This window comes from Prinia subflava, chromosome 9 (genome assembly GCF_021018805.1).
Source record: "Prinia subflava isolate CZ2003 ecotype Zambia chromosome 9, Cam_Psub_1.2, whole genome shotgun sequence".
Classification (NCBI taxonomy): Eukaryota; Metazoa; Chordata; class Aves; order Passeriformes; family Cisticolidae; genus Prinia; species Prinia subflava.
Window position 1 is genome coordinate 2,360,886 of NC_086255.1, and position 12,485 is coordinate 2,373,370.

General features: G+C 43.5%; 1 protein-coding gene across 3 annotated transcripts in view; it reads right to left on the reverse strand.

Moving 5' to 3' along the window:
- The window catches only part of DOCK1 (dedicator of cytokinesis 1), a 262,705-nt gene that overhangs the window by 77,516 nt on the left and 172,704 nt on the right, over positions 1-12,485 (reverse strand). For all 3 annotated transcript variants that reach the window (XM_063405101.1, XM_063405102.1, XM_063405103.1), the window contains exons 30-31: positions 1,518-1,596; positions 952-1,052 (exon numbers count right to left, since the gene is read on the reverse strand). In XM_063405101.1, the coding sequence (XP_063261171.1) occupies positions 952-1,052; positions 1,518-1,596 (180 nt within the window). The remainder of the gene's footprint in view (positions 1-951; positions 1,053-1,517; positions 1,597-12,485) is intronic.

The following is a 12,485-nucleotide window of genomic DNA, read 5'->3' on the forward strand; positions in this document are numbered from 1 at the left end:
TTCTTTCTCTATACAGACACATTTTATTTGTTGTACACACCAAGAGCCCGAGCTGTGCTTGTTCAGGGAATCACAGCTTGGAAATCCCCCATTTCTGTCACCTCACTGCCTTTGCTAGCTGCTCTCCTCTAATATTATGCCACAGGAAAAGAATCCTCACAATCTGTCTGAAATCACAAAACCCCCTCTTTTCAGTGCTTGGTGTTTAGTTAAGTAACAATATCACCAGGACAAGGGGAAAACGGCCTCAAGTTGTGCCAGGGGAGGTTAAATGGAGAATTTCCTGGCTCAGAGGGTGGGCAGGCATTGGATTGGGTGTTCAGGGGGAGTTTCCCAGCCCTGGAGGGATTGAAGAGCTGTAAGGATGTGGCACTTGGGGACATGGGGCAGTGGTGGCCTTGACTCCATGATCCTACAGGCCTTTTCCACCTTTCATCAGTCTGGTTAAACAAAATCTTCACGTTCCACTCTTATTTCCAGCCTTCCTTTCCCCTTTTGACAGCTTTCCTTTGCTGTGGGATTCTGTCTGGTTGGAGACAGGGAATGTAATCCCTGAGAAGTTATCCCAACCCATCCTCCATGGCTGGAGCGACCAAAATTCCCTCCAAACACAGGGCAGGGATTAACAATAAAGAGCAGACGTAAAATGAGACTGGAAGAAGCACAAAGCTGAGGTGATCTCAAAGTGCTGTTTTCTAACATGGTAACACTTGTGAGAACCTTGACTTTCTGAACATCCTACACAGAATTCATCAGCAGGGAATGGGGAAATTCAGATCTCCATGCCAGGGCAGAAGCACACGCAACACTTGATTCACATTTTCCAACCCAACCTTTCATTATCCCCTGATTGCATCTCAATTTGAATAGATTCAGCAAAGAAATGAAATTGGAATTACGGCAATAGACCTCGACTTCTTGGCCATGATTTAGATGACAAGCAGGACTTACTTGTTAAGGATTTTTGCCCTTTTAGCACTTGAAAAATTCTCCAGTTGTAAAGATTCTTGCGTGAGAAAAGCAACAGCCAGGTGGAAATAGTTGTTCCAGAGCTGAAAGGCCCCAAAATGACAAGAAGAGATTCCATTAATTCTCTGAAATGTTTCTCTACACCCTTACAAAACAACTTAAAAGTCTCTAAATTATGCACATAAATATTTCAAGGAGAAAAGAACAGACACCACAGAGATGGTGTTTCTTGATAAATTCTTAATACAGCTCCTCGTCGCCTTTATGTTTCTAACAAATATTTCCCAGCGACAAATCCCAATTCTTTGTGTTGTGATGATTCGAGCACAATCCCAGCCCAAAGCCTGCTGTGATTCTGTGATTCTGTGACAAGACCCACAAGTCAGAAACAGATCACAACACCTGAGCCTGGAATGATTTAACTGGGATAACAAAACAATGAATAAACCCACCGAAACAACACGTTAAAGGCAAAAAAAATCATTACTATTAGTATTAATTTATTATTAATAACATTTATTCCATTAAAACCGGGAGTTTTTTCTTACCTGTAGCTCAAAGTTGGTTTGATCAAGGAATTTTTTGTTTAGCATATCTGCATACTGATTAATTGCTCGCAGGAAGACTCTGAAAGATCAAGAGAAAATTACATAATTACACACTTCTGGGGTACCTTTGTATATTTGGCATCCCAATTAGACACAAAATCCAAGTCTGTCTGCAAAGTGAAATTTGAGGCTGATACTTGAAAAGCAGTGTGATCTCACCACTGGTAAGTGTACAGAATTCTATGCAGATGTTCTCCAAATTAATCAAGTAAATTAGCATATGCAGAAACAGAGGGAGTGTTTGGGATAAAATCACTTGTCTTTAAAATATCTTTTCATAATCAAGAGATCATTAAAAATTCTGTTTATTAGCACTATATAGACATACATTTTTAAAGTTACAGTCTTTGTGTCTAACCCAGACCTGCAACTGGTTGTATTTTAACCTTAGGGTCAAGAAAAACACGTTTTTAAGCACATGAGGCAAAAAAAAATCCACTTATGGCACAACAGAAATGCTGCTGAAGGACAATCTTTAAAGCATTGTTCACTGCTCTACTTCCAAAATGCTAATTCAGTACCCACTGTAGTTTATGGAGTTTCTAAAACGCTTCTTAAATTGCAAAAGGAGTTGGCCTGACAAGCTTGAAAGAGAAAACCAAATGGCACAGGAGAAGTAGGGCACTACATATTCATGGTGCTGCAAAATAAACAGATTATTCCTTGGTAGCCTGATCTCCATTTTCAAAACAAACACGAGATTCCCCCTGCAAACTCGAGATTTATGCTGTGCAGCTGCCAGCTAATGCCCAGACAAATGAGCTGCTCTTTGGAGCAGGCTGGGGGAGAGGTTTGAGTCTCCTCAGAGTCCCCAAAAATGATGAAAACCCCTCCTGACACGTTCTGGGTTTGTTTTTTCCCCCACCCCAAAACCAATCTTGAAAAAGGAAGTTCACTACTGCAACTAAAAAAAGTAGATTTTCCTTCAGGCTGGCCGAAAAAAAAAGAAGGAAAAAAGCAGAATTATTTAAAACAAACCAGCTAGAAAGGGGTTGTACTGAATTTAAGATACTTTGCAAATTCTCCTGAAAAAAAATAAATATTTAGCTGAAAGTTTGGTATCCAAGAGAAAAGAAGCCTCCAGATAACACACAGGCAACATGATGGAAACAGACATTGCCTACATACATTTATATATTTATATATTTATATATGTGCAATATGTTGCCAAGTGATTATTTATGAACATATTGATGTATTTATATAAACATATCAGTATGTACATAAATTCATAAATATATCAATATGTACATAAATTCAACAAGATGCTAAGAGGGTTTATTTATTTATATATTGAAATAAATTAATAAAGGGAAAAATTTGATGCCACTGGGATTATTTGTAGTAAAAGGACAGATCATGCCCATGGGAGAATTATGGAGGAGAAAGAAAGGATCTAAATGGGAAAATTAAAATTAAATTCAGAAAGGAAAATACAAAAAGAATTAAAATAGGAAAGTATATTTAAAATATAAGCAAATATACATAAAAATCAAGGACATGCATATATACAGGTGTGTTTTATAATATTTTTCTTTATACCTGAGATGACAGAGGCATCTCTGCACCAGCACACCCAAGGAGGAATTTCAGCACTTCAGCCCATCCTCAGCGTCTGTGCCAGTGTTTGGGCAAGCACTTCATTAAGAGATTTATTAATGAGCTGAGCCCAGCACACAAATGAACACCCTGCTCTGCTCCAAAATATATGGATTTGAGATCTATGATTCAATTACCGAGCTGTAGCACAAACCGAGATTGAAATCTCAGTTATCTGTGTGATCAGACAATCACAGGTTTATCCTCCCCTTAGCCCTGCTCTGCTTTGTGCTTTTGAAAGCTGATGATACAATGAGATCTGTAAATCTTCCCCCAGAATTAACAATTTCACGTGGTGCAGGGGCCAGCCAAGGCTGCTTCCTCATGGACATAAAAATGGTTCCAGCTCAGGCAGGATTGTGTCTCCAACTTAATGATGCTGCCTTGAGACATCACTGTAATGTATTCAATCTATTCCATCTAATTAAGCTTTGGCACAATCTCATTACTTTATACACCATTATTTTTCTTTCAATTGTAACTCTCATTTTTCCCTTATATTAATTCCAGGGAATACCAACAAAGGACAAAATAATACAAATTCTGCTGCAAATTCCAGGATTTGCCACTGGAAAAGGAGCAGAGCACAGAACATGTGTTCAACTGGAGCTGGAATTAAACTACCCCTGGGTGTCGGGGGGTTAGGAAGCCAGGAATTCCTCCCATTTTCCATAAAGAACATCCCAAAGAAGAGACAGAGAGATTTAACGTTGATTTTTCAATTATTGAAATCCCAATTTATTTTTGATTTGATTTGATCAATCCTTCTGTGATTGGATAAAACACTTCCTCCATAGGTCAATGAAGAAATCCCAGTGACAGTCAACAAAACATTATTATTATTATTATTATTATTATTATTATTATTATTATTATTATTTCATCTAATACTTCTATTCCAACAACTCTTATTACAGTCTATCTTCAAATCAAATGTGCTGGCAAACCTCACAGCACTTTTCAGGATATTTTAGCACCTCCAGTGCCAAGAGCAAACGGCAAAATTAAGATGTTTCTTATTTAATGAAGTTAATTCAAAAAATATATTTATTAAAATACTGGCAAGAAGAAGTTGCAAGCTCCAAGATCACTACTCTGAAGAAAGAATTTCAACAGTAAAAAATCATCCCGGATGAATTCTTAGCTGTAACCTGGGCAATGCTTTGTTATCACCCGGGAAGTTGCTGCAACTCATGAATATAAAAACGGTTCAGGTTTATGCCCAAATAAAAATTGAAAGAGAAAGATGAAATATTTTATCATTCCAGGTGTTTGTTAAATCCCCTTCCTCCTCCAAAGCAGGTCCTGACAATTTTCAGTAACTTCACTGTCAAAAGTTAGAGAAAATGGAAAATGAAGCGAAAAGTGGCTCTTCAGAGTAAGTGGAATTAACCCAAAAGCAACAGTTCTGTGCTGAAGAAGAAAGGAATTGCTGCTGGAACACTCTCAAGGATAAAAGGTGGACATCACTGGGCCAAGGGATAAATAATCAAAACTCTCAGCTGGAGAGCATCCCTGGCAGTGCCAGCCCTTATCTCGCTGTAATTAATAATGAAGATTGGCTCCCAGTTGAGCGTGCATAAAAAGAAGTGCTCTTCTTGAAATTCAGTCTCAATGAACAAAAGAATTTATTATCCATGTCAGGAAGAGCCTCAGAAGTTAAACTTTGAAAAAGGGAGAAGTTCAGAGCCTGGAACCCAACACAATGGACTCTGCTGCCATGTAACACAACAAAACCTAATCCAAATGTATTGGGAAAGATTTGTGAGACAAAAGACTTTATCAACCCAATTAAAAGCAGGAAATTAACATTTTCTATGATGTGATTGGAATAGAAGGAATATGATTACAGAAGGAAGTCACTTCAGGATATGTGGAAGAAAGAAGGGCATAAAAATCCACCAAAGAACGAGACAGGGGAGGTTTTTGTGTGAGCTCTGGGGAAAAGGGGGCTGGGGATGGCTCCAAGGGCACCCACAGATTTCTGTTGTCTCTTCTGCTGTAGTTTGATCCTCTGAGGCAGGGGATCCTTATTCTGTGTTTAGAGGCCTTCCACAGACCAGAATCAGAATAATTTTGATTGGAAGGGACCCTAAATCCCCCCCAGTGCCCCCCCTGCCATGGCAGGGACACCTCCCACTGTCCCAGGCTGCTCCAGCCCCAGTGTCCAGCCTGGCCTTGGGCACTGCCAGGGATCCAGGGGCAGCCACAGCTGCTCTGGGCACCCTGTGCCAGGGCCTGCCCACCCTCACAGGGAACAATTCCTGCCCAAATCTCATCTAAATCTACCCAATTTCAGCCATTTCCCCTTTTTTCTCTCTCTCCAGGCCCTTGTCCCAAGTCTCTCTCCAGTTCTCCTGGAGCCCCTGAGACTTTAAGGTGTCCCCAGAACCTTTTCTCTGTCACCAGATTTTTTGGCACTTCATCCCCGTTTATGCCTTTCCTGATCAGACCTGTCTCAGCTCTCTGTGATCCAGCAAGAGCAGAGAATTGCCCAGCACCTTCTGAATGTGACATAACAGCGTGGCTGAGAGCTCAGGTGAGAGAAGCCAGGGGAAAGGAGAGGGAGGAAACCACGGCAGAGGCCAACATGAGGAAAATCAGGTCATAAAAAGCAGAAAATCTCAAAAATCCCCAAAAACCAGGTGACCAAAGCTCAGTGACCTGATGGGTACACCCACCTTGGCCTGCCTTAGGCACTCCTCATTTCTCCAGTGATTTCTCCCCCCCTTTCTGGCTCTCTTTCCGGAGTTAATCCATCCAGGAATGTGCTGCTGGTTCATGAACTGACTTCCATTGCAAGTCCTGACTTGTTACACTTCCTGACTCTTTCCTACTCCCAGGTAAGGGCAAATAAAACTCAGAAGTTTTTGAAGTTTCACTGTGAAATTTATTATCCTTATCTCTTACAAACTCATGAGATGTGAACTCTCTCTAACAAGTCAAGAAAGTGAGCCAAAATGATGTCTATTCAAGGCTATTTAAATCCCAATTATCCCATAAACAGCTGACATCTATATTATTTATGCTTCTAATCCAAATATGATCACTGAAACATGCAATGTGGACCTCTTCCACCCAATAACAAAAAATCACCCAGATTTCTGAAGAAGAAGGTGCAAAACCAAAACGAATCCACACCCGAAGTTCTCCATCTCGGCTCCCACAGATCACCATACACTAAAATCCCAAATCTAAGTTTTTCACCCTGTGAGGTCACACAATACCACCCAAACCACATCCCTGTGATCCCAGTGCCATCACTCATTTTTGGAAGCCTCTTTTAATGTCTCAGGTCAAATGCAGTTCTTCCCTGATGTTCTGTGCCTGTCAGCACAGAGTCCAAAATTCTCAGCATCCAGAGTTCCCACACTGACTCCCGGGAATGTTTCCTGTTATTGATTATTATTCACTTCCACTAGGCCCATAGGTGCTTAATTGGTTTGTGTATGCAGAGATTGCTTCACCAAACAGAGCAAAAATTAATGGTTGGATTCTGTAGTTTTCCAAAAGGTCCTTTCTTTCCCTCCAAACAACCTCAGTGCCTCCAGGAGGTTGGGAACATCCATCAACTCCTGACTTCCAGTGGCAATTGTAAATGAAGGAGGGACAGAGGGATTCCATTTATAAATGGAACAGGAGTCACTGTGCCAAACAATCCATATTTTTTAGCCTTTTCTCAGGTTCAGTCACTTTTTATTCTGCCATTCTCCCTCCTAATTAGCCAAATGCCCTGATTTGCTCATGTTTAAAAATATTTTGTGCCCCATTTTCTCTCCCTCAGCTTCTGACATTGTTGGAAAGTCTCTGCAGGAGCTCCAGGAGCTGAGGAGAGCTGGGTGCAGGAACACTCATCCAGCTGCTTCTGCACAAACACTGCTCTGGGGGAGTAATCCACAGAGAAATATTGAAAAAGTGGAAATATTGTTACAGCCTGTGCCATTTTGCACATTGTTTAGTTAGCTCCAGTGCCCAGGGATTTGGATTTACACCCTTGAGTGTTTATGCAAAATATTCCTGACAGGAAAATTTCTGACAGAGAAAGAAACAATACAAACGAGGAATGTCCTCCCCACTATTTCTCCTTAAGCAAACATCAAAAAAAAGAAAGAAAAAAATGACAAAATTACTTCCTTAATGGCAGAATAATTATCTAAACAAGAATACACAGGCACAGCTTAAGATAATTTTGGTTTAGGTGATAATTTGAAAAATAGAGAGGGAATTTGGAGTGAGGTTCTAAAAGACACTATTATGATGTGATTTCAGTTAATTTAGATGGAAGGATAATGAATACTTTATTGCAGCTTTCCTGCATATCATCATGCTCCCCATGCCTGAGCTCCTGCTTCTCTGGGAGACAAATTCCATGTGCTGACAGGAGACAGAGCCCTCTTCTCTTGTCAGCCTGGGTGGGGAACTGCAAATCCCAACCCTGAGCAAGGGTTTAGGAAGGCACAAACAGCACAGCAAAGCCTTCTCTGAACACCCCTCACCTCAAACCCCTCCATCCCTCTTGTAAAGCACGGATTTAAACAGCTTTTTTCTTATTTATTAATTTAAAAAAAAAATTCCCTGCTGTTTAACCTAAATCTCACCTGGTGCAATCCGAGGCCATTCCCTCTGCTCCTGTCCCTGTCCCTGCTCCCAGAGCCCGACCCCCCCGGCTGTCCCCTCCTGTCAGGAGCTGTGCAGAGCCACAAGGTCCCCCTGAGCCTCCTTTGCTCCAGGCTCAGCCCCTTCCCAGCTCCCTCAGGAATCCTCCAGACCCTTCCCAGCTCCCTCAGGAATCCTCCAGCCCCTTCCCAGCTCCCTCAGGAATCCTCCAGACCCTTCCCAGCTCCCTCAGCCCCTCCTGGGGCTCCAGACCCTTCCCCAGCTCTGTTCCCTTCCCTGGCCACACTCCAGCCCTTCCATTTTTGTCTTGTTAAGAATGGCCCAAAACTGCCCCCAGAATTTGAGGGGTCTCACCAGAAGAGACTCAAAGTCATTTATAAAGCTCAGCCTGAAGATACCCTTGAATCTCTCCCTGTTTTCCCCTTTCCCCAGTTTTGTCTCATTTCTTTCCCTCTTCACCTGCCTTTGCACCTCCAGGCTTGCCAGCTGCCCACCACAAAGGAATTAATTTCATTTAACACTTCTTTATATTTACACATCCCTGCCCAGTCCACTTCTTTCTCTTAAAGAACATTTTAGAAGTGTTTAAAAGATTCCTTGCAGCATCCTCTAATTCAGCATGCTAAAGAGTAGTCAAAACTTAAAAAAAAAAAAGGGAAAAAAAAAGAAAAAATAAGAAACGAAATCCTTGATCATTTGCTGCCTTTTGAATTACAATTCCTGGGCTGAGGATGATAATAGCAGAAAGTAATCCCAAAGAAGACTCGCTACTAAATACCCACATTAGCATAATCTCCTCATAATGCCTGCTCCACAGCAGCACAGGTGCTCCATGTCACTTTATTAACCTATTTTCTAACAAATATTTCAGCCCTGCTTTAGCACATTATCTCTAATCACTGATAGCTCTCCCCTCATTTGTATTCCAGGCCCAGCTCCTCTGAAACAAAGGGGACAGATGAATGAAAAATCACTGAGTTACAGAAGGCTGAAGGACAAACTTGTGGCTGCCTACCAAGAGTCCTGCCAGAGGCACCAAGGATTTCTTCTCAAGGTGCCTCTGGAGCAGGGCTGTGCCAGGTGGGCTTTGAGTCCCTCCAGGGGCTGGGATCCCCTTGGGGAACCACGGATCTGACTGTCCTCACTCTGCTCCTCTCCTGACCGTGTGTCTGAGTCCCAGCTGTGCTTTTTGGATGACTTTGAGCGACCTTTCCTTCAGCCTTCCATCCTCTTTCCCAAAGCAACTTTGCCTCCTGGAATGATCTAAGATACAACTCCGTGGGTAGAACTGCCCGCACTCAATTTTAGCACCTGGAGGGTTTTATGGCAGAGTAATAAAAGCTTGGGAATCGCATTTTCTAATGAAATGCTAGCAGACAATTTAATTTAGGGGGTTTTAGCGAAGGTTACAATGCTGGCAAAGTAGCATCTCCTGCAAGTGGACAGCGTTACTATTCCTCTACTCCAAAGTTATTATTCTAAAGGAGGCAGACTTGCTGAATTCCAAGAGCCTTTCTGTTGTGGCAGTTGGCAAAAACTCCCAAAAGAGCTTGTAATTTCAAACAAATGTAATTTGTTGGAGTGCTGCTGGAAGGGATCTGTGCCATCAGGTGAGTTATTAAACAAGCATTTCATTGTAGTGCAACGCTCAACAAAATGCAGAAAGCCTTTGCTAGGAACAGAAACCATCACCTTCCCTCTGGAAGGATCAGAGAATCCCAGAAGGGTTTCCAAAGGGACTTTAAAGATTATCCAGTGCCACCCCACCATGGCAGGGACACCTTCCACTGTCCCAGGCTGCTCCAACCTGGCCTTGGACACTTCCAGGGATGGAGCAGCCTCAGCTTCTCTGTGCCAGGGCCCCACCACCCAACTTTTCACCTCAGTTCTTGTTCTGACTTCATTTCACAAAGGAATTCAGCCACATTTTGCAGTGCTAAAAATCAATATAGAAGAAGATGGGTTTTTTTCCTGCTTTTCACACAAATGTTCGCTCCAAAAAGAAAAATAATCACAGAAGTAATCCATGGAAAGCCCATCACAGGTGAATTTCCTGCAAAGCATGGAAGTTCTGGCTGAATTTGGCAAGATGTTTTCAAATACTTGACAGTGCCTCAGGGTTTGCAGCAGGGGAACCTCCCTTGCTCTGTGCTGACAGCACTGGCCTCTGCTCAGTCCCCATTTCCATTTCCATGGATACTGGAGGTGATTAAGGCCACTTTAGCTACTTATGGATAAATCAATAGAATTGATCTGCTACATTTCAAATTATTTGGCATTCTCATCCATCTTGCCATCAACTGGGAAGACAATTGCACCTGGCTAAACAAATGTCGTGATGCTGCTTGGAAAAGAATCTCCCTTTTTTCCTGCGGGTATTTAATTTATCAAATCCCACCAGAGAATAGCAATGAGGGAAAACAAAGCAGTCTGCAAATGTTGGGCTGTCACCTCTTCAGTGCTGGGGTCACCAGTCAGGTGTGTTCAGAAACTCCATTTGCTGAAGCTTCCCCCAAAATGTGAAGTTCATTCTGATGGCAGAAAGTTTCCTCGGGAGCTGAATTATCCCAATGCCTTCCCATGGCTTTTATTTTCTGATCCAAGCAAGCACAAGCACAGAGGCCCTGCCCAGAAGAGCTGAACCTTCACAACACTGGAACCCATCTCCCCAGCAGACACACACGAGCAGAGTCTCCCTGGGAAGAGGTTAAAATGTGATTTCTTGTTTGAGATGAGCAGGATAAACCACAGCAGCTGCTCTGCAGGGCCGTGCCACAGCTGCTTACAGCTGACAGCTTTGTGAAGGGAACACTAATGCTGGCAAAGTAAAAAAAATCTTGCTGGAGCTTTGTGCAAGCCTGTGTTTGATCCAAAGGGTGGCTCTCAGATCCTGAAGTGCCACAAAACGTTTTAGGGAGGCAGTGGGGTGTGTGAAGGCACTGCCCTGCCTGCTGCTCCCTGTGTGCTGCAGGGAGTGGATGCAGTGGGGTGGGCAGAGCTCACCCGGTAAATCTGCAGCTCTCCACTGTGGGCTGCTTTGGAAGATCTTGTTTAGCACTGTCTATGGAAAAGTCTTGAGAAAAACCAAACAGCCTCAGGATTAACACCTAGTGCATCAGGACTTGGTACAAACAATTACACAATCAACTTAAGGTTGGCAAAGACCTTGGAGATCATCAGCTCCAGCCTTACCAAGCAAACTGAGTGCCACATCCAGCCCTTTTTCAAACTCCTCCAGGGACAGTGACCCCACCAGCTCCCTGGGCAGCCCAGTCCAGGACCTGACCCTGTCCTTTTTGTATCACCCCTTCAGGTATTTATACACATTGGTAAGATCCCCCTGAGCCTTCTCTTCTCCAGTCTCAACAGTCCCAGCTCTCTCAGTCTCTCTTTATATGAAGGATGATCCAGACCCATCACCATCTTTGTGTCCTTTTGCTGGTCTCTCTCCAGTATGTCCCAGCTGTTAACCTTTGGACAAGGTCCCTGCTTTGTTCTTCCCAGATTGTCCCTGATTCTCTTTGGAGCAGCAGGACAGGAGTGGAATAAAAGCTTCCCTAGGATGCTTCAGTACCTGCCAGTAACAGAACCCCCAGCACGATGGGAGCCCAGCCCCTGGGTGGTTCTGAGCAGGATTTCTGGCTCTGTGGGAGGGCTGAAATCACCCTGCACACTGGAACAGACCCAGGTGGTGCAGCACAAACCCAGCCTCACTGGGCTGATTAAACCTCATTAATAATGCAGGGTTTTCTGTCCTGCAGAGGGACATCCCCAACCCCACCAAGAGATCCATTTGCCTTCCTTCAGCAGGGGTCTCAGCAAGGTGTGGGGGCTGCAGTGCAGCCTCTGCAGTGTTCAAGGCCAGGAGGATTCAGTGTGGCTTGGACACGCCAATCCTTCCCGGAATTTTCCAGCTGGGCATTCGTTTCTGCCTGCTGAAATCAAAGCCTGAGAGGCAAACACAGTCAGGGTCACAAAAACACAGCCAAGTGTGTCAATGGGACAAAGGCTCGGATAAAAGTGGTTTGTATTAAACAAGCAATGAAATATAATTGTGGATGTAAATCCTTCCCTGCAGGGTGGGCAGGCCCTGGCACAGGGTGCCCAGAGCAGCTGTGGCTGCCCCTGCATCCCTGGCAGTGCCCAAGGCCAGGCTGGACACTGGGGCTGGAGCAGCCTGGAATGGTGGAAGGTGTCCCTGCCATGGCAGGGGTGGCACTGGGTGGGTTTTAAAGCCCCTCCCAAGCCCAACCAATCTGGGATTCTCTGAAATCAGGTTCTCTGTGATTTCTTTTATGCAATGCTTTAATTTCACTCCCTCTGTTAATCCCAAGAAAGCTCTCTAAGCTACTAAATTATGCTGCATGGATAAACAATTGTTAAAATGACAGGAAATTCCCTGGCTATTGAAATACAAACAGTGCTTTAGAGTACCACAGGACTAAAATCTGATTTCTGACTGGTGAGTTTGAGACAGTGCAAGAACCTCCAGGTCCAGCTGCCCTTGGGTGAATCCTCACTCACCTTCCCAAGGCAGAGCCATGGAAAAGATTGCTTTAATATGGACACAGCAATAAGCAAATCTCCAAAACTGTGCAAGGCTTATTTACCTGGAATTTGGGAACTGGACACCAGCACACTGGAGCACCACCAATCCCACAGTGCACACAGGGAAGTTAATTCCCATATGGA